This window comes from Larus michahellis, chromosome 1 (assembly GCF_964199755.1).
Source record: "Larus michahellis chromosome 1, bLarMic1.1, whole genome shotgun sequence".
Taxonomy (NCBI): Eukaryota; Metazoa; Chordata; class Aves; order Charadriiformes; family Laridae; genus Larus; species Larus michahellis.
Window position 1 is genome coordinate 146,718,926 of NC_133896.1, and position 22,069 is coordinate 146,740,994.

General features: G+C 40.5%; 1 protein-coding gene across 12 annotated transcripts; it reads right to left on the bottom strand.

The window, feature by feature from the left end:
- Positions 1 to 475: 475 nt before the first annotated feature.
- Positions 476 to 19,899, bottom strand: GYG2 (glycogenin 2). Of its 12 annotated transcripts, none has more exons than XM_074607176.1 (10): positions 19,314 to 19,373; positions 18,929 to 19,101; positions 12,955 to 13,096; positions 11,040 to 11,214; positions 9,790 to 9,952; positions 9,103 to 9,229; positions 7,966 to 8,188; positions 6,686 to 6,826; positions 4,848 to 4,972; positions 476 to 2,969 (listed from the first exon to the last, which is right to left on the bottom strand). In XM_074607176.1, exons 2-10 carry the CDS (start codon positions 18,933 to 18,935, stop codon positions 2,636 to 2,638), a joined length of 1,437 nt encoding a protein of 478 aa, XP_074463277.1. In that variant the 5' UTR covers positions 18,936 to 19,101; positions 19,314 to 19,373; the 3' UTR covers positions 476 to 2,635. The 12 variants fall into 12 exon arrangements, 11 of the variants coding, with proteins under 11 accessions (XP_074463277.1, XP_074463330.1, XP_074463294.1 ...); XR_012589851.1 differs by having other exon boundaries at positions 2,737 to 2,969; positions 4,848 to 5,048; positions 19,314 to 19,370; XM_074607193.1 differs by lacking the exon at positions 19,314 to 19,373 and adding an exon at positions 19,831 to 19,899 and having other exon boundaries at positions 2,737 to 2,969; positions 4,848 to 4,958.
- Positions 19,900 to 22,069: the final 2,170 nt, after the last annotated feature.

Sequence of the window (22,069 nt, forward strand, 5' to 3'; positions counted from 1 at the left end):
CCCAGACCTGCTTGTAGCCCAAGATTCCAGAACGATGTGCTTAAGAGCAAAGAATGCTGCTGGAACAACAGCACTTGCAAATTCTGAATTCACTCACAAGGTTCCCCCTTCTCACCCGCCGGGGGCAACAGTACTCTGCTAGAATCCACTACAACACTACATTACTTGTAACTAGATCAACATTTTTTGTGTGCAGACAATACACTGAAGCAGGACTTTTAACCACAGCTATACTTTTCCATGAAATACAATAAAACAACTCCTGTTGTGCTAGTTCAAGAGATCCTAAAGCTTATAATAATAGGTCACACTTTTTAATTCTGCTCAGCAGGTAGTGCTAATGTCTCAAAAGCAATTTGCTACAATTAAAAAACATATTAAAGTAACCAGTCAATCACAAATAATACTCCCTGCACAACATAAACAACCAGTAACTCTGCACCATCTGATAAGCACAGACTTCATATGTCCTTTCCGTTTCTGTTTTATTTCCATGACATTAATGTACTACATTTCTTTGCAAAACATTGTATAATCCACACTCAGTACCATTTTACATGTTGGCACTTTCAAATGTGTTCCATGACAGCTCCTTTTACTATGTTCATATGCCTATTTTAAAACCTTCTGGTACAATAATTCTTCTCCCATAATCTAATTCACATGCTCAGTAAGATCTAGTAGTTATTGTAAAAACGACAGCTGCATGAAGCACGAGTTCACAGTGTTGACTACGGTTTTATATAGTCTTCAAAAACTGAATTATATTAGCAATAATGCTTATAAAAGAGAACTTTCTCCAAAATCCACAAATTCACTAAGAAACAGGGATAATCAGCAGATCAAATGCCACTAAGTAAGAGTACACCCGCAGCTGCTGTAATCTCTGCATAGTGCTGCACTGGGCCACGCACAACAAGAGGTAGAATGCACCTACCTGTGTTAACACGCGAAGGTTACCTACCCAGGAGAGGCAGGTTACTGAGGATCCCTTTATAATCAACGGAGAAATTGAGAAGAATCATCTTCTGGACATCTCTCTCTTGGACTTCAGAGACTCCAAACATCTAACTTGAACTAGAAGCCTGAATTCAGCAGACCCAAAGAGATTCCTGCTCTAAGAGTGCTTAGAATAAACGCGAAATAAAGAACTAGATAAAAATCAGAAATACCCCACAAAAGTAAAAGCAAATCCACTACTATGAATATTAGAAATTAATTCTAAAATACTCAAAGATAATTTTTCTTCCTTTATGGTAAGAAAAGTCCTTTGGATTCTTTCGTTTCTTTCACAATTTGTGAGAGTTATTGCCCGCACCCCTCCATCTTTTTCGATGGAGGAAAAAGAAACAAAAAATTCCTTCCGTCTTACCCTGCCTTTTTCTCCACTAGCATCTATAGCAAACCCTCTGATGCATAACATTACATCATTGCATTTTAAACAGAATTCCCAAGTTATTTCATTAGGTATATGTCCTGGTTTAAGGTATATCTGTACCAAAATATGTGACATATTAAGACTGAAACATGTTTCAAATCATGCATCAGCGCTGCAGAATTCTTATTCTAATATTGAGGGGCGTTATGAATAACTCTGTCAAATCTGTTATCATATTAGCATGCCTGTCAAGCTTCTTTCTTTCAAAATGTTGTTTGGGTTTTTTTGTTTTGTTTTTTTTTTTTTCCCCTCATTGTTAAGACAAACTTGCTGAGACTAGTCAGATTTAAATACCCAAATTCACAAAGCAATCCCCCATAAGTATACTTAATATAATGGAATCTCACCAGTAGATTTTTTTGGAATTACACTCACAGATTTATTAGTTCCCACACACAGCTATTGTTTAAAAGATCTTCAAAGGGCCTGTTTACTAAAACAAGTGCCAGTTGTGTTTTCAGTTGCATTCAAACTGCCTGCAATATGGGCCAACCAGCTAAACATGAAGAACGCCTTTGTCAACTGCAGTTTGAAGTACTGTAAACAAATCGATATAAAGCACCAGAAGGTTTACACCATAGTGTCAGGATTTCTTCCTCTGACTATGCAACTCTGAATATGCAAATAGAGCTAATAATATTTAAAATAACAACAATATCCTATAGTAACAATATAAAAAGTTAACATATATTATCAGTCTATTTTAGGAGTTTTACACCACTCTTCATTATGCTGGTGATGAAGCTGAGCAGCTTCCTATAAACAGGGAGAACATCCATTAGTGATCTCAGACAAAGTCTGAATTTCCTGTGATCCTAAATACACTTAAATTAAAAAGTTGTGTTGCAGACTCCTATGAGGCCAGGATTTCATCTCCCCACTTTTTTCTCATATTGAAGTCTACACTACGGTTACCTTTGAAAATATTAACTTGGTTTCAAGAACAAGGTTTTCATTTAAATAGTTTTATAGCATCTTCTGTAAGTACTTTTGAAATAATCTCGATTTGTGAAATAATCTCAATTTCCAACATGTTTCACACTCCTGACTGTTTCTGCAAAATGCTTATGGGGAGGAGCAGGGAAAAGTGGTAAGTGTGAGAGTTCAGACTCAGAGGGTACCATTCATTATACTTCAGAAGGCACTATGGGGGAGCAATGAAGATGAGACACACATAACAATAAAGCTGAGGCACGCTTAACAGTTAAAAAACAAGAGTCTGTACCTGTTAATCTTTCCCCAAGATATATGAGGGCCCATATCTACCTCTAACTTTGGTGTCAAACAAACTATGAAAATAGCCAAGTATTCAAGGACTGTATTTATAGAAGAAACATAGATCATGACGGCCATTACAGTACACTCCATCTTAATATAAAAATGCATCCAATTTCTTTTTGATATGTTCAAAAGCATCTTTCCCCATATAGTCCATACGCCCTTCCTCCCATTTTCTCCGTTCATCTTCTGGACTTGGTTCTTCCGGTTTGAAGTGAATAGACAGCTCCGAAATAGAATGTGCAACCTCGTCCTGTGGGAAGAAGCAGAACAGTGGGAAAACAGTCATTTGGTTGTTCTCATTTCAGTGCTGTGAAATTAAACTTTAAATGTCAAACTTCTGTTGTGTACAGTCCCGGTTAAAACAATAAAACAAATAGTATTCAAACATTCATTCTCGTTTTGATAACATGATCTCATTTTCCTATGTTTTTACTACTTGTCATAGCATTTATTTTATTTGTCTTAACTCAGACCTTGGCATTCTCAGCAACAACCCAATGAGAATATTACAAACGGGGCCTGTTTAAGTAGACTATGTATCTGTGCAAATTTTGTCTTCAACACTTTCATGTGAAAGTTTCCTAGCATTTTTGGTCATTTATCTGATCTCCAGTGAGATCATTATTATTTAGCAGATGTGAAACAGATAGATTACCCATATAAATTAATTCAAAAGATTGGCACTATTCATTATACCAATAACTAGTTCATTTTGAATGACGGTCCAAAATTGTGAATCCTGGTTAAAGATCAAGTTATCACAGGTGCACGAATGCAACACACATTAGTAGTGATAATTTCAACCACATAAAAGAAAAATTGTGTCCATGACCAATTCCAGTAAAACCAGAACATCCCAATAATTATAACCAGTAATAAAGAAATATAACAATGACTAATCAAGGCAGCTACTGAAAACCTGCTTTCAGTACTACTCCAAGAGGCTCCAACACAAATAACTCATGTTATAAATTGATCAACCAGAATAGCCTTCCAGTGAAGCCCTCACAAATTCAATACAAAACCATTTCAGAATAGAACTTAATGGACAGCAATCAAGGGCTTAAACTGCCTAAGTGTCCTGGAATATCCATTACATCTGACAATTTGGGGCAGATAAGGCACAGGTCTTACACAAGACCTGCACCTGCCGACAAGATAAGGTATCTATCTCAAACAGCAAACATGACACTAGATGCTTAGGCAACTGCAACCTTCCATATGTATCCCCACCTGAGTCCCATGCTACGTGACTTTAAACGTGAATGCTTGCTCCCTATATATGCAAATATGCAACAATCCTTTGTATTTAATTTTCAGGCTTGCACACACATAACTGCAGTAACCCATGAAGATTCCTTTCTTTATAATTGGCAAGCCTTATCTATCGTTTTGGATGCCATTAACAAGATGACAGTAAGCATCATGTTTTTAGAAATTAAAAATTTTAGCTAGGGCTCAAACACCCTTGGCTGCAGGGAAGCTACAGTTACACCTACAGTTTTGTTTCTCAGTCTTAAAGTATTTCACTGTAGTGCTTCACAATCAAACAAAAGGCCTCATTAGGGAAAAGGCTGTTGTGTACCTTACAAGATACAAGTCCTTGACACCCTGCTACCCCCATCAATGCCAAGTCTGGCGCTGGTCTCACATTGCACACAGATAAATGCAGTGCAAGATCACAAAGGAAAGCCCAGTAGCTTAGGCTTCGTGTCTGACTCACTGTACATTCCTTTTCCATTTGCTTGGAAACATCACTTAAGCAGGTAAAAAAAAAAACCAAACCAAAAAAACCAAACCAAACCACAAAACACACACAACACATCCCACAGAACAAAGAAACCCAAACAGCTTTGCTTGTATTAGTATTAGACACCTAAAATTAACACCATGGATTTATTACTAGGGTGCTAGCACAGGAAAACATAAATTTAAAAACTAGAAGTATAACCGATAGAAAGGAATCGTACCCCATTATTGGAAGCAGTTAAGGAATTAAACAGCTAGAAGATTCAAGAATTTATTTGCACACTGCATCGCAATTAGTTGGTATTTACCAAAATTATATTGGCAGCAAAGACATGCATGCAATTATCAAGAGGTGTACCATGCAGAAAGCCACATGTACCAGTTCTGAGGTTTCCTGAAACGCAGGATGAAATACAAGTTGTTCTGAAGGTCTGTCAGGCTCAGAGAGATGGACGTTAGAACCGCTTTGTTCAACTTCACATACAGGTTGCTAAAATACAGCCACTGAGGTTTTATTAGGAGAATATTTTGTCATAGTTTCCTTATCATGAGAATTCATACAATAAAAATCCATTTCAGTCTTGGGGTAGGGGAAAGCAGAGAATGGGAGGAAAAGGTACAAAACACGTTATCACCAAGGACAAAATTTATCTCACCCAGCTTTAGCTATCAAAATGGTATTGAATCTAAGCTCCTACTATAATCAATCTAGGACAAGTACCTCCAGAGGGCAGCTCATCTCATCCTAAAATAGGTTCAAGAGTGGCTGTCATCCTTCAGTGACTACAGAAACAGTCTGGAAATCTAGCTTGCAGTAGAGGCCTACCATTCAAGAGACCAAACTTTCACGAGAAAAATCTCATTTTAGGATAATGGCTTGCTCTATAACTCATGAGCTTTTTATAGAATGAAAACAGAACAACGAATTCCAAAACCTCCAAAAGAGGTAAAAGTGGTTGCCCAAAAATACTGCCCCAAGTATTTGCCTTTGACAGATATCAAAACATAAATGAGTAGACAGACCCCATTCTGAAGTCTCTTCCATCAAAACCAGAACAATCTCACAAGACTACTGAAACTAAGCAACAAACAAAAAGTGGAATGACGGTGTTCCTAAGTTAGAAGGGAATCAGGCTATTAATTTCTAATTAATAGGATCTTCCAACAAGCCAAGTAATTAAAAAAATAAAAGAAATTTAAATTTGAATGACACTAATTTAAATGAACATTATGACTTTTTTTACCCCAAACAAACATCTTGAAAATGTGCCTCCATTTGGTTTAAGCATTTCCCATGGAGTCAGATGCATGAGGCACACAAGATAACACATCCTTTGCAAATAAATTATTTGTAAACTATAGAGCTGGAAGGTTTGCAATTTTCTTTCAGCCCCTCCACACTCAGGGTGGAAAAGAAACGAAGGAAGACTACAGTTTAACTTTATGGAGTAACCACAGCCTAAAGGGATGAAGCACTGAACATAATAAAAACTGTCTTCATCTTACTAGAGTAGTCCACAAGTTACAGTAGCAGATGACATTAGAACACTAATTTTATTTTCTCCCATTGTACCTTGCTGTAGCATGGTTTGTCATAGAACACATAATGACTTACACCTGCAGAAGCATTGTGCTATTACGTCCAACTTAATTCCTGCATAATATAAGGAGAGTCAGAAACAGAAACACCCAAATACAAAACGAGTGACAAAAGAACCAGGACCCCTACAATGATCATAAGTGGATTCTTTCAAGATGCTCCTTGTTGCCCAAATGACAGAAATTCAGGGAACAGTTTTTCAAGTCAGCACTTCTAGAAAAAACACCAATAATTTCTACACAGGACTGACAGAAAGGATTCTATTTCTAAATATATTAATTCAAAAGAGTATTAATATTCAAAAGATTACTTTGGTAACTGATTTTTTTTATATTTCACTTTATTAAGTACCTGACAACTTTCAATAAGCAATCTCTACATAAAATTCAATGCAAACCATTTCAACCTCCAGGCACATCATGCATACATGACTAAAGATTAAAGAAAATAAATGCTCTTTAGACTATCTCTGATGCTAGCAAGAAAATTCAATAGCTACAGTGAAATTGAAGAAGATATATATAATCTCCCAGATCAGAAGCATAATTAAAAAAATCTCTCATTTTAGTATATCATTTTACTTTGTTTCTGCATATAGTAACATACAACACACTTACAGCTTCGAAAGTGAGTTCCTCAGGTGAACACGCTGTGGGATATATTTCATATTTCTGCTCTGGAAGCACAGGCATTTGCAGCGAATTGGACACAGGAGGACTGACCTTTTTCAGTGTAATTTCAACTCCATTGAAAGTGTGCTAATAAAAACAAGAACATCTCACCACTGAAATGGAATTTTGCAGGAGATTAATAAGTTATTTACAACAGTTTCACTTCCTTACAGGGATCTCACCATTAAAGGAGTAAGTTAATAAATTCAAAAAGTTTGTGGTCCCAGATTCAGAGCATGTTGCAATTTAGATTTTTGCACTCATGAGTATGCCAGCATCACCAGGAGGTAAATCTAACAGGTATTTCCACCTTTGTTTTACCATGGCTGAAATATTTCTTTATTGCACAATTTCTTAAAAATTAAAGTATGAGATCAAAAACTACCCATTCCTTCTTCTGCTTTCCAATTTGTTATGAGATTAACAAACCAAATTCCTCTCTGGGGCTTTGATGGTAGTTGTCCGACTGATCTTATGGGACTATGCAATTAGTTCAATGATGAGAATAGTCTAATATTAAAAAAACACTAAGAAAATATTTACATATGCATAAAAGTGATGTAAATTGTCATGTCTGAATACAAAATTAAAAATCGTATTTCTCCCACTCATTACTTTATGCCATTGGTCTCCAAGAAGTCATCCATTTATCAACAGATTTTTATTCTATTCATGGAAACCATGTATTGCTGCACTTCCTTTGAAGGGAAAAAAAAAAAAAAAAGTGTAGATAAATGCTTGATGACATACGAGTACTGGATATAACATCCTAAATGTAATTAACACTGTCTTTGCAAATCTGATTTAGTTATGACCCTCATAAAACCAGTTATAATGCTCTGAAAAGGTAAATTTTACTATAGTTCAAGGGCTAGTTTGATGGTCTACATCAACTTAGTGTCAAAAGTCTGTTTGTTTCATAGCCAGTTTATCACCTTCTGTGGCAAATTTGTATCATACCTTGTGTTTAATTTGCAGAATCTATACACATACATTCCCATACAAACTCTTCATCAATTAAAGAGGGGGCTGGTGGAAATCTTTGGAAAGCCACTAATACTAAAAATCCCTCCTAAACTGCTAGTTTATATTCTTCTAGAAGCAATCATTGCTACTACCAACCAGCAGTTATTATGTTTTTTCATGTAATTCCTTTCTCTAGCAAACATATAATTTTCAGAATTTTTGTGATTTCAGCATATTCCCACTACCTCCTTATCAGTTACCTTGCATTCCTCAGATTCTGATTCTTCCATCTTTTGAAGTTTTTCTAACAAAGGCAATATACTGGCGCTGTATATATTCCACCAGAGGGCAAGAAATGACAGTTGATGAAAAGATCCAGAGGTGGTGCCATCCTGCATAACTCTCTTTGTTTGAAGGTTATATTTGTAGTTCCAGGGCTTTGTCGCTCCCAAGAAGTGAACAACTTTGGCATCTCTACCAAAACTGTAGTGATTAAACATACAGGTCTATACATTAATTTTTTTTTCCCTATATAAACTGCTAAAGAAACAGGCTTACTCACACTGGTGAGGTAATTTTGACATTTTGCAACAGCAACACATTCAATATGAGTATATATTAATATTTTTTCTAACTTATTAGTTTAAGGTATCCCATTTGGTATATAGAAGACAAAAGGCTGCATTGCCATTTGCTTTCAGCTGCTGATTCCAGGACAAAAGTTCACGAAGGAAAATGACAGGCTTATACAGCAGCATTTCCAGTCCTTCTGCATATTCTGTTCACAAACAAACAAATACCACTTCAAACATTGACTCAACAAAATTGATTATTACTGATCCCATATTAAAAATTACTAATAAATACATTGTCCTAAATTCACCTTGCAGTGAGAGTGTTCTGTGCAACTGGAGCAGTAATTCATGACACCCCAAAACCAACTTGCCTTCTGGCAGAAAAGTTTCTCTAACTGCATTGTCTGAAGTCCTGTAATTACTAGCACAAATTTTGTTTCATGGAAGAACCTAAGAAATGATTTGAAAATAAATAAATACTAATACCCCAACTGTTTCCCATAGAACTGACTGGAAAAGAAGGGAACAACTTTCAAAGTAAAGCTGTCAGAACCTAATGCTAAAGTAACCTATATCTTTTCAAACATGAGAAAAGCTCCTCTGAAACAACATGAAACAGTGTAGCCAGCTCTAGGACTCTGTGTCCAGATGCAAGGCTTTCATATTACATTTAAGCTTCTACTGCATGATTTTTACATAACATCATTTGTGACTACTGTAATTTATAATCAACAGAATATGCCATTATTATTCGCTCTTATAATAGAAAGTTTGTTAACAAAGTACAGAGGGTTACAGTCAGTGAGAAGTGTTACTACTTACTGATTGAAAGCAGGAACGTAGGTGTATACAGCACTGCTGCTTAAGTTATAGAGGAAAGGTAAGTGTTTGCCAATATCTGCTGTTGCCCAGTTGCTGAAGAAGCTATTCAACAAGCCTTGGTCACCTCCTAAAGAATATATAAACCAGTATTACCATAATTAGGCATACACTCAAATTTACGTCAATATTTCACATCCAAGGATGGGAGTGAGCGCGTTCATGGGACTGCAACTTGGACTTGACAACATGGCCATGTGAGCAGGTACAAGCGAATAATACCTGATGCACTCCGATGCAAGTTCAGTGTAAATGGAGTCCTATTGTAATATATGAAGGAAGGAGTAGGAAAGGGTTTTGGTCTCCCTCAGAGCAGAAGACTGAAGATCAGCTGTATTTCTCTCTCCTAAACCAGACAGCAAAATCAAAACTTGCTGAGCAAGACTCAGACACAATGTCCCTTCTTTGCACTTTTCTGGGCAGTACAGTCCACAATAAGTCAGCAGGTCTCAAGTACAGTGTAAGAGGCAAAGGTCTGCACCTTAAATATTTGTGGGGGCACAACTACATAAAGGCCAGAGAACTCTTGCCTTCCTCCATTCTGCCAGATAGCATGGAAGCTATGGAAAAACAGCTTACTGAGAAGGAGTCTACTGTCACGCACTTCGTCCCTTACGCCTTGCCCCTTACCATCAAAGCTGCCATGTTCAGCAGCAAAACGGAGCAGTAGGTTGTAAGTTTTCAAAGAAGGTCGGAACACAAATACACCACTATTAAAGCAGTCAGGCCAGCCGGAATCAGGAGCTGCTGAAAACTCTTCTCGATCAAACAATTCATCAACATTGCAAAGCACCTTAGAGACAGTAGGAAAAAAAAAAAAAATTTAGAGCGAGTGTTTTTCTAGAACATGAGTAGCTAAATCAGTACCAAGGGAGTAAATTGCTACTTTGGCCAAATATACAGCTTGCAGAGCACAAAAGCAGGGGTAATGCAAATTATGCTAGGGGTCAGAATCTCTATTTTTAATATAATAAAGTAACATAGAATGATTTGTGTTGGAAGGGACCTGAAAGATCGTCCAGTTCCAACCCTCCTGCCATGGGCAGGGACACCTCCCACTAGACCAGGTTGCTCAAAGCTTCACCCAACCTGGCCTTGGACGCTTCCAGGGATGGGGCAGCCACAACTTCTCTGGGCAACCTGTTTCAGTATCTCACCACCATGACAGTAAAGAACTTCTTTGTAATACCTAGTCTAAATGTACCTTCCTTCAGTTTAAAACTGTTGCCCCTCATCCTATTGCTATCTCCCTGAAAAAGAATCCCTCCCCATGTTTTCTGTAGGGCCCCTATAACATCTCCCTGGAGCTTTCTCTTCTCCGGGTTGAGCTACCCCAAATCTCTCAGCCTGTCTTAATAGGAGACGTGCTCCAGCCCTTGGATCATCTTCGTGGCCCTCCTCTGGGCTCACGGAGACAGGTCTGTTAATTGTGGTTCTCCATGATTTCTCTGTTAAAAGCACAAACCCTGTCAAATTACTTCATGAGCCTCATAGACCCTCTAGAAGGTCCTTTAAAATATTATAACATACTATACCTCCATTTTAAAACTGGCCTGCCTTCCTGACCAGAATAAGTACAAATGAAAGTATATGACAGAGATCTATTTTAAACATCTGTCAAAAACTCATTTGCGTAGAGTGTGTTTATGATAACTTTTGAGGACAGTCCTGAAGCTACTCTCAAAACAGCATTTATTTCTATGCAGCCAGCAAAACTGTGCGCGTTGCCAAAACATGCCAGCTGGAGCTCCTGCGACCTTGTGACTAGCAGCAAATCTGGTCACTTTATAGGCCAGTAGGCTGCCTGACGAGGAAGTATCCCACACTCAGAGTAGCTCTAAGACATACACAAACATTTCCACAGCTCCCAGTCTACTCACCAAAGTGTCTGCATCCATGAAGACACATTTGCTATAATGAGTAAGAGTCCAGCAGTGAAGCTTAGTGAAGGTTACACCCAATTCTGGCCTCTGCATCAGAGCCAAGCGGACTGAGTCAGCACTGTCAAGCGTATCCACTTCGATTACTTCGTCAAACACGCTGCGGAGGACAGACCTACCGGAGCAAGCAGTGGAGAGAAAGAAGGGAATTTAGAGAGGTTCATCAGAGTTCATTTCTGGCATGAAAACAGTGACACAAAGCACAACATTTTTTATGACAATAACAAAGGCTAGATTGATTGGTTAGAATGAGAAGTCAAAAGTGGAAAGTCCTCGTAAACAGTCTGCTGAAAAGGCAGCTATCGGGCCATAAACTACCGCCTCTCCCACTACAGGGCCAGCACATCTCAAAAGTGACAGGCGCTGTATGGAAGAGAAACCAATCCCTATTTTAGTTACTTAATGTCTATAGAAACACCAACAGAAATTACAGCAGCTTTCATCCTGCATAATTGACTCTGAAGAACAGCACCGTACTGCGTTCCCTCTGCAGTGCACAGGATGTGGCATGCACTGTCAGTGCAGTCATTTGCATCTATTACGGCCAAGTAAACGCAGCCTCAAAACTGCGCCTTTTAAAACAGGCAATACGTACTTGCTCACTACTACAAGTCGTCTCAAATGATACTTTTAGTAAGACATCTTTTCTCTATGCATATCTTTCACAGGAATTTCATAGGTGATACCAAGGTAGCTAATCTTCCTTCAAGATACAAGAAAAAAGTCTTTTAAACACAGATTATTCATTGACATTACGCTATTGACTACAAAGTCCTGGATGTCATACAAACACAGAAAAAGATGAGTCTGTGTTGATTATTTAGATTTCAGAGTCATTAGCTTTTGCTTGACTATCTTTAAGGGACAGGAAGAAATGGGAAAAAATAAGAGTTAACTGGGAAAGAATTAAGAGTAGGTACAGATCTTTAGAAGCATAGGTCAGTGATGTAGTTTTTTAAAAAAAAGTGTTATCCTTGATTTAAAAAATGTATTATAAAAATTTTTCCCTCCACTGAACGGGGACGAAAAAACTGATGGACTTGGTATCCACTCACGTGTCAAATGTATTCAGTATTCCCTCAAGAAGGCTACAGTGTTCTGACAAAATCCATACTTTAAAAAACCTGTAAAACAGATTTCTGTACATCTAATTACAGCAAAAATGGGGAAATATGTTTTTTGAGCCAGATGCACCACAAATACTTTCACATGGCATACAGAAATCAGGAGCTTGCAGGCTTCCTAAGCCATAGCAGAACTAAGAGTTTAAGTAGCTATAGCATGTCATGTTTCTTTTAACAAGCAATACAGTCCTCCAAATAACAGGGTTGAGTTCAACAGATCTCATGAGATTTCTGTACATGCAATTCTGTAGTGCCTGTAGAATCACAACCCAAATTGGAAAGTAGCCATGCACCAATATTTTAAGAAGATTAGTCATCTGAAACTGAGCCCCTAAGGTTTTTGGGGAGTTCTGATGTCAACAGCAGTTACATATCTTGCTCTTTCTGAAAGAGAAACACTGCGGCGGGGGGGGGGAACCAAACAAAACCAGTAGTGCCTTTATTTCAGCTCAACAGCAAGACACTAAGACCTTGGTCCCCAAACTTTCAGTTTATGTTCCCAATTATGAGCTTAAGACAAATTCCAGCCACAAGGTCTATTTCTGCAAGTGAATTCTTATTAGGTTTACGATCTTATCATGGATGTTATCTGGGATTCCTCTCAGAAATCGCTAGCCAAGGGGGAACTTCTAGACATAATGCCGTGAAATCCACAGGAAGCCTATTAAAATCTTTCATGCTGTTGTTTACTCTTCCACATTATCACCCTCCAAAAATATATGAATCCTTACCTCATCCCACTGGAAACCACTGGTGTAATTAGTACTGCCAATTTTCTAGATGTCGTATGGTTCCTCAATGACTGTCCGAGAACCAGAGCGCCTTGACAGTACACATCATTGGTAGCAAGGGTCACAAAGGCTTGATCCGTTACTGTGAGCAAATATTCAGAAGAGTCACTTTACAGCTTTAACATAAGCTCTTTTGGCAGGTTCCTACAATCTCCCTCCTCCAGCTAACCAACAGGCTGAGGCTTATAACAACCTGCAGTTCCTGTGATAAGCTCTTTTCTTTCCCAAACTCCCCCACAAGACACAACTGAATAGAAAATCCAGTAACCGAGACTGCAGAAAGTATATTTCTGAGTTCTGTTGGCTTTTGTTTGCCCGATTTACATAATAACAGGTATGAAGTTTTCAGACCTGCAAACAAAGAATTACCTTACCAAATAATTATTGCCTAAACATAATCAAAAAAGACCATCTGTAAATATTTAGATTTTACATTTAACTCACATATATACAAGTGATAAGGAAAGTGTTCCTGTTTATACAGTGCCAAAAACTAAGGGAAAAAACAGAAAGTCTAAGCACTAGGCAGAAATGTCCTTTCCATAACCTCACTGAGTCAGCCCAGCAGGCAACACTTTGCTCTGTCCTCTTTGCATGGGAGTAACTGGTGCTGCCTAAATAAACGCAGAGGAATTGCTACTGAGAATGGTACACCTCCCAGAAGCTAGGGATCCCTACCTCAAGTAACTCCAAGAAAATTAGGAGTGTTCCTCATTGTCAAGAAACACATGGGGAAAAAACTGCAATAAAAAAAGCAAGCAAGCTACGCTCCTGCACAACAGCAGACACAATATATTTTGTAGAGAAACCAGGCCTGTGGCAGTAACACCAGGGGCTGCTTCTTCATCTCTGCCCTGTGACAGAACCACCACTAGTGGGATTCTCCTGGGGAGAGCCAGAACCTACGCTTCAGCAAGGTGAACAGCATCCTCAGAGCAGAATGAAGACCTCCACTTTCTAGGCTGCAAAATTAACCAGAACACCATAAGCGGGTCACACAGCTGAGGGGAATTCCACTGAGCTCTACAGAGCTTCAATATAAATACTTGTGTTGAGCTACTTATTTAAAACCACCATCATCTTAAGGGACAAGCAATTACGTTAAATAAATTAAAACAACCGAACAATAACAACAAATAAACCACCCTGTCATACAGTTTCCAGGCTCCGTGAGAGACTCTAGAAAAGAATCTCACAGAACTAGTTGCAGAGAACTCAACAAATGACCTCATGGCTGCCCCAGCCAGACCCTGCTAAAATGCATGACTTCAAACCTCTAACCTAACACCAAGGTATGCAATGAAGTATGGTTGGTGCCAGTGACAAGCTCTCAGGTACTAAGTATTTTCATTTTTCACATCCTCCAAATCCAGAGCAAAGCACAGACCCGCTGGTGTGCCGTCTTCTACCTGGTCTAGTAGGAGGTGTCCCTGCCCATGGCAGGAGGGTTGGAACTAGACAATCTTTAAGGTCCCTTGCAACCTAAGCCATTCTACGATTCTTCCCCCCTTTTTGGCCTACCTCCCACAATCAAGCACATATACCCTACGTTTACTGACATTGCAACAGACCCCTACGCCTCAGGAGAATCCTGTTATCCAGTAGCGATACAGTCGGCCAAAAAACCTGTATCTATCTTCCATACAAATTTAAAATAGTTTGCAGATGCCTCAGCTAAGCAAGCTCCAATAACATTTTTAATCACAATTTCCAGCAGCAGCAAATGAAAAAAGGAGCCTTCGATTCTCCTGTTATCATAACAGCTTGAGCAAGTTACAGGTGTCCCAGAAAACAATGAATATGGAGTTGCTTACATGGAGTGCTTTAAAAGGACAGTTGTGCAAGTGAACTGCTCCTACTGCAATTTTCCAAAAGGTTAAACGAATAAATATAAGCATACATAAAAAACCAAAACAAAAAAACACTGAAGGCTACTTTAGCAATAAAATTATTCTCAAAAGACAGAATGAGTCAGCAAAGAAAAGCACTGCTGCGTTAGGCAACAGGCATCTTCAGCCAAATAAAGGTAATAAAACAACTACTGAGAGGAATGTGGGGGGTAGGTTAATAAAAAAAGCAAACTGTGAAATGAGTGGGAGTCTAAATCTTAAATAACAACCACAAAACTGAATACTTAATCTTCTTATTGCTTCTGCAAATTCTTTTAGCTACAGAAGCTGAATTTTTACATAAGTAATACATCCATAAATACAGAAGCTACTCATCAAATAGTTCAGCAAGTTGCTATGGCAAATTGCCACATCCTATATATGCTTTCGTGCCTTGTACTTCTTGGGATAAAGCTGTGGTCAGAACCACAAGCAAGCAGTTTGCCAAACAAATATAGCTTCTAAGAAACTCTTGCTAATACCTCCCCCAGAAAAAAAAAACAAACAGCAATTGTCTCTTTTGAGAACCAGATGTGGGATACATACTATGGCCTTCTTAATAGAGTGAATCATTACAGAGATAATGAAATAGATAATAAAATATTGACTGAAACCATGCAGCATCAAGATATTTCTCGTGCAAAGAGAGAGGCATGTCCTAGCTATTTTTAAATCTTATAGGGGCACCACTCATCCTTTAAGGATCCATACGGGATTTAAAATCAAAAGATTTTATCATTACTTGTTCTTTCATCTTATCCCTGTTTTCAAGGAAGAAGTGCTATTTGACTTGCCTCGTTTATAATGTTCTTTGGAACTCTGTCCCTATAAATAAATGTTTTAATTTTTATAACTGAAAACTAAGGATCAGATTTTCATATAAACTTGTAAGAGAAAATAGTTTACCTGAGAATTCCCATTTAAATGAAGTCAAGGACAATGCTGTATTAAACCTAATGTACACAGGGTTTCACTCACCGACTTTAAGCTGCAAAAGGTTTGATCTTTTACATTTGAAAGCCAAAGGTGGATGTATTTAAAATTCATTGCAACTGTATTTCTTTTCTTAAGTGTCAATCGCACCATTATGCAGCACTTTCAGTTCTTTGTGCTGAATGACAATAGTGTGAACACTATTAAGTTTTCAAGCAAATTGTTTTCAAGCTGTGGAACCCGATGGCTAATACTGTTGACTCTCAGTGAATTATGAGAAAATTAAGTGTATGATTAGAATCACATTAAAACCACATTGTATGAATTTATAAGTCTGCTCATTTCTCTTGTCTGGATTACCACACAGCACATAAAGATGCAAATTAGAATCAGCAGTGGCGCCCCGGTTTTAATACCTAACAATAGTTTGTCAGAACAAATCAAGGATTTTCAAGCAACTGACTTCGGTGAGTTATTTTAGAGCCCACTCTGCAGCTACAAATAGCAACACAGCAAAAATAATGTGAGCCACCACAGTCAGTGTGATTTTATGTTAAACTTGTTACAGGTTTTGGTTTGGGTTTTTTTTGGTTGGTTTTTTTGGGGGGTTTTGTTGGGTTTTTTTTTTTGTTTGTTTTTTGACGAGATCACCAACTTCTTATACGGCTTACTCATAGCAGTAGTACTTCTGACACTGCCAGAGGCAGAATTCTTCAACAGGCCTGAAAAACAATTCTAGGGCAGCTAAAAGCCTTACTCAGAATCTGTACCAGCGAGCAGACAGGGTGGTGCTCACTTTGATGTTCAAAGAAAAAAAAAAAATAAAAAAAAAAAGAGAACAAACACGGAGGTACCCACTGAGAGTCAGGAGTGACTCATAGTAACAAGCACTGAATGAACCACATGCACCTGCTACCTTCAAGAGAAGTTTAAGCAGAGTCTTTTTTCCTCCTTAATCCACTAGACATAGCTGTTTAAACACATTTCAGTCTTTCTTCTGATAGACAGAGGAAGGATACACATGCTCTAGTTGTGTCTCCTAGAGTAGCAACGCAAGTTTGCCAAGTTGCCCGCTCCCAAATTGCAATAGGAGACCAGAGACTCATACGCTACAACCTTCCTACAAGCATATTCTAAATAACACATTGACGTCTTATGCATAAAAATAAGAGTTGATAAATCAACAGCTAAAAGCCTCCAACAGGCTGGTTAGGTCCCCAGTATGTAATGCCATTCATACTAACCAACCTTCTTCAATTGCTTGCTTAAATGCCTCCCTGGTACCATCTGTTGCTCTTTTGTCACACACACATCCCCCTTCTACTCCAGACACAATCAGCAGGACGGGCAGGCTGCAGTTTCAACTTGTGCCCGCTGAGCCAAAAGCACCGTTCTGAAATCCTAAACCACAATGACATAACACAGCCCCAACTCACATCACGTTTTCTAAACACCAGTTTTGTGACACCCCCTCCCACACATAGGTCTCTATGCATCCTCACCCAGAAGCACGTCTCAGCGAAGGTGCGTCAGACTACTGCGAAGATAAAGAAAGATACCAGCCTTCTCGTGTCTCTGACCTAGCACAACCATATCAGCACTTGGAACAGAAAGCTCTGCTCCAGCTGACACCCACAACCTTAAAAGCAATCAAGAAGTATTTTATTATAAGCAAGTAAAATGAATAATGATGTCAGACAATAGCCAACGTCAGACCACCATCAGAAATTATTATGCAAGTTTTCAGCAAAGAGGCAGTTCTTGCCCTAGCGAAAAGATGATAGCTGGCAATTTTAATTTCCGTGCTTCTTTGGTCTGGGTCCAATGGTAGAAACATTTAGATTATCGATGAAGGTGGCACAACGAACGTGTTTACACAGACCTTTTTATAACAGAATATAAACTGACATTTGATGGCATGCAATATTTCTCTTGAAAAAAGTTCTGCCTGATGCAAAACCAGATTCTTTTATCCTTTATTAAGACAATACTGAATTTCAGTAGATGGCATTATAACTGTCATCTCGGAGACTACAGAAAGACTTGTTTCTCATTTTGTTTAGCTTTTACTATGTATACATACCTTTCAGTTAAGAATAGTTACATTCTGCTTCAAGACCCTACAGACAGTAAGTGATCTTTATGAAAAAGCAAATGCAACAATATTACAATATGCAAATAAGCATAAAGCATAGCACCCAAAGCTGGTCCCAAGATAGTAACATACCAGTTTGGGGGGAAAAAAAAAAAAAGAAAAAAAAAAAAGAAGAGTAACAATTGCTTAAGCAATCCAAAGGCAGCACAGAGGACTGGATACACCCTCCTTCACAAAAAAAAAAAAAAAACACCACACCGCAACCACAAAAAAACCCCTATGATCCTCTAATCCTCTAATCTGCAGACTCTCTTTCTGTCTCTCCCCCCCAGCACTGAGGTGCCACACACATGCATTCAAACCAGGGATCCACCAGGCCGAGTGCCCGAGGGAGGTATGTCTGCGACACCCTTCAAATGCTTCCACAAACCCAAAGGGGGGTAAGGCGGGGGAGGGGGTGGGGGGGGAATGCCCCCCAATTTTTTCCTCGGTTTTGAGAGCACGTTTTAAGAAACGAAACAGCACCTGCACCCACCCCTAAACCTGTCTCTTGTGGGTCAAGGATAACTTTGAACTACCGCCGCTAGGCAAGAAGGGACCCGAAACAGGTTTCTCTGAATCTGCTTCAGACTCGGGAGCCCCCCGCAGCGTGTCCCGCAGCAGGGAGGCGCGCAGAGGCCCGGGCAGGCCAACCCCTACGTGCGAGCAGAAGGCACAAACGAGTTTAGCTGTTTCATCCCACCAGCCAGACGGTTCAAATCCTAATCTGAGACTGCTAATTACAGTCCGGTCGGCCGATAACGAAGAGGCGGAGACCCCTCGCCCGCTCCGGGGTGCGAGGAGGGAGAAGGTCCCCGGGGGTGCGGGGGGGGTGGCCGGCCGGGCCGCCCGGAGAGGCGGCGGCAGGCAGCGGAAGCGGGATGCCGCCGCCGCCACCACCACCGAGGGCAGCCCCTCAGGGCAGCCCGATGCCGGCGGCCGGCGCCGCGGTACTCACCAGACATCCTGCGGCCGGCGGGGGGCCAGCCGGGTACGGCCCACGGCCCAGGCCCACGGCGCCCACCTCCGCCGCCGCCTCACCTGCCCGCGGCAGGCCCGGTAAATGGCACAATGGGATTAGCCTCTTTCCTGCTGAAGCCAGTGGTAGGTGAATTATACCCGCCGGGGCTCCTGCGCAGCGGCAAAGAAGCGGCATTAGCGGCAGAGACCATCGGGGAGGGCTGGCACGACCCGACCCACCCCACGCCCCGTTCCCGGCGCTGCCCTTACTGCAAGGGGGCCACCCTCCTCTGGCCCCCCCAACCCCGCAGCGCCCTGCCCCCGGGGGCAGGGCAGAGCCCGGAGCTCGGCGCCGGCAGGCGCCGCCTGACACGGCCCCGCACCTGCCCGCTGCCCCGGGACAGCCCGCCCCGCGCCCCCCCACGCGTGGCGGCAGCACCGCGGCACCTCCTGGCGGGGCGGCGCGGCCCTCCCGCCCCATTGGCCGCCCCGCGGCAGCGCCCACCCGGCCCGCCCGGAGCGGGCGGCGGCGGCCCGGAGAGGCTTCCCTTTTCCCTTCCCTTCCTTTTCCCTTCCCTTCTCTTTCCCTTTCCCTTCCTTTTCCCTTCGCCTCCCTTTCTCTTCCTTTTCCCTTCCCCTTTCCCTTCCTTTCCCTTTCCCTTCTCTCAGGGTTGTGGGACCCCCAGAGAGCAGCCCTCAGGCTCCCTCAGAGCCTCCCTGCGCGCTGCCCGGTGAGTGCCGGGGAAGGAGCAGGACCCCCCCACCCCGACCCCCGCCGTTGCATCCAGGCTCCCGGGCGAGGGGCGCCGGCCCCTCGGCGGCGACCTCAAAGAGAAGGGCGGAGGGATGGGGGGTGTCCCGCACCGCAGAGGGTGCGGGCGGGCGGGCGGCGGAGCAAACCGGGGGGCGAGGGGCGCCGCGTCCCGCCAGCCGCGCTCCTTCCATCGCAGCGCAGCCGCCCCAGCAGCCGCAGGCCTGGGCAGAAGCGGGGGGTAAGACAGGCTGGGGGAGGCTCTAGGGTGCAGCCCCTTTGAGGGAAGCACCAAGGTCTTCGGTGGTGAAGATTGCAGAGGGTGGAAGAAAAGGTCTTAGAGCAGGAGTAGGGTGACTCCAGCAAGGCTTAACGGTCACCCGGGGGCGTGGGGTTCACCCTGAGTTAAGGGGGTCTGCCCATTAACTTCTCTGGAGCCATCGTAACCCCTGCGGTACGCAGTCTGATAACTCGTCACCCAGACACATAAATAAATGTTTTCAGAGAGCCTGTGCTATTCAGAATATATTTTTTCACAAATATATAAACGCACATACATTTGCACACCATGTTTTTGCCAGTAACGCGGAAGTGAGGTCGCCGTTACGTGTAATTCAACCCCACAATGTCCCTGAAAAGTATTTTTAGGCTGATGCAGTTCAGCCAAGGCATTTTTGCATCAAACCGTTCTATGAACGTCACTTACTACTCATCAGAGGGCAACAAATTAAGACAGTGTGCCACTGAAGAAAATGCACATACTGCTCGTTTTTTTAAACCATTTCCAACAATTTGCAAGTGATGAGTGTTGCTGCTCCAAGCTGCAGTGTTTGTGCTCTCACCTACTGGAAGCGTCCTAAAGGTCCACTGGAGAAGAGGATGTCACTGCTCTGGTAGTGACAAGGTGTTTAAGGAAGGGGGACGTAAATGCCTTTAAGGAAGGAAGGGCATAAATGCCTAGGAAATCAAGCTTTACTTATCCCACAGGAACAAAATTCTCAGGAAATGTGTTCATCATCTGCTTATACAGATGGGTCAACTAAACAATATGCTTATGAGTAGCAAGATCACTATTGTAGATAATTTTACTGGCAGATCTGTAATCAACAAAAGCATTTTCTTGTTATAAAAGTGATGTCTACATTTAGATTATTTTCTGTTTTACTTGTGTGCTGGCAACTTTTTTTACAGTATAGAATAGATTTTAAATGTCAGAGCCAATAATGCATGCTAGAGTTCTGGTGGTCTAACAGCCAGTTTGTATTCCTTCCTTCCACTTCAGATTTAAATATGTTAGAGCTTCCCTACATAACCCCCCAATTATCTGAAATAACAATAACAATAATTATTATTATTAACTATTATTATTTATTACAATAAGTATAACATTATTATCATCATCATCATCATCATCCTAGTTAAAAGGGAAATTAACACTGAAAAGTGTGCCTGCACACTGGTATGATGGTCGTATGTTGATGTAATTAGACCAAAGAGTTTCAGAGGGTTAACCACTTTGGTGAGTGGTGTTTACAAATACGGGTTGACGGTTTTTGCTCAAATTCTCCATAATAAAATCTGCCTTTTGGCTAATAATATTAACACAAGTAAGAAAATCTTTTAAAAATACTGTGGACAAATTTAAGTAAATTGTAATAATATTTCAAAAGCAAAAATGTTAATAATGTACACAGATCCTTCTCTGGACACTGCTGCTGAAAAAAGCTGTTTTCTTTTTTTCCTTGAAGTCTTTAATTTGAAGCATTTCTTTCTGTTCCCTAGCGGGACATAGATTAATTTGCATATAAAAGGTATCAGCTGGCATATGTCCCAGAAAGTAGCAAACAAACCAAACAAAACTCAGATCATCTTAGATAAAACACAGTATGTGTTTATTGAAAATTTTCAAGAGAAAGAAGCAAAATATGTATTTTCATTGTTAAACAGACAACTGAAGTGGTAACCACAAAACACTTTAACATGTCATTAATCAAAATTTTATGTCTACCTGGCAAAATATATATCAATCTCTTTTAACTATCAACATGCAAAATTATAATTTTTAAGGAAATATCAAGTGTCCTTGAAAACCAGTTTAAAAATATGTTATCATTCATAAGTTGAAAGTGATAGCCACAAATGTGCTCGTTTGTTTGTGTGTTGTCAAGATGTTTGCATATTTAAACTGATGTAGATTATAATTTCGTACTTTCAGGATCAAAATAAAGATTATGGTAATCTCCTCAGCAACTGTTATATATCCACTTCAAATATAATGTAGATAGGATAGCATTTTATTTTATGAAAAGAGTATGTTTCCAGATTATGTCTTTCTCTCAACAATTTAATAAACACAAAATCATGTTTACCTCCATCTACATAGAATTT

What these genes read in the sequence shown, in the direction of transcription:
- GYG2 (XM_074607176.1), bottom strand. An exon ending in TCATGGATGCAGACACTTTG is followed by an intron (nt 9,953 to 11,039) that starts GTGAGTAGACTG and finishes ACTGTCTCTAAG; the next exon opens with GTGCTTTGCAATGTTGATGA. An exon ending in TGAACATGGCAGCTTTGATG is followed by an intron (nt 9,230 to 9,789) that starts GTAAGGGGCAAG and finishes TATATTCTTTAG; the next exon opens with GAGGTGACCAAGGCTTGTTG.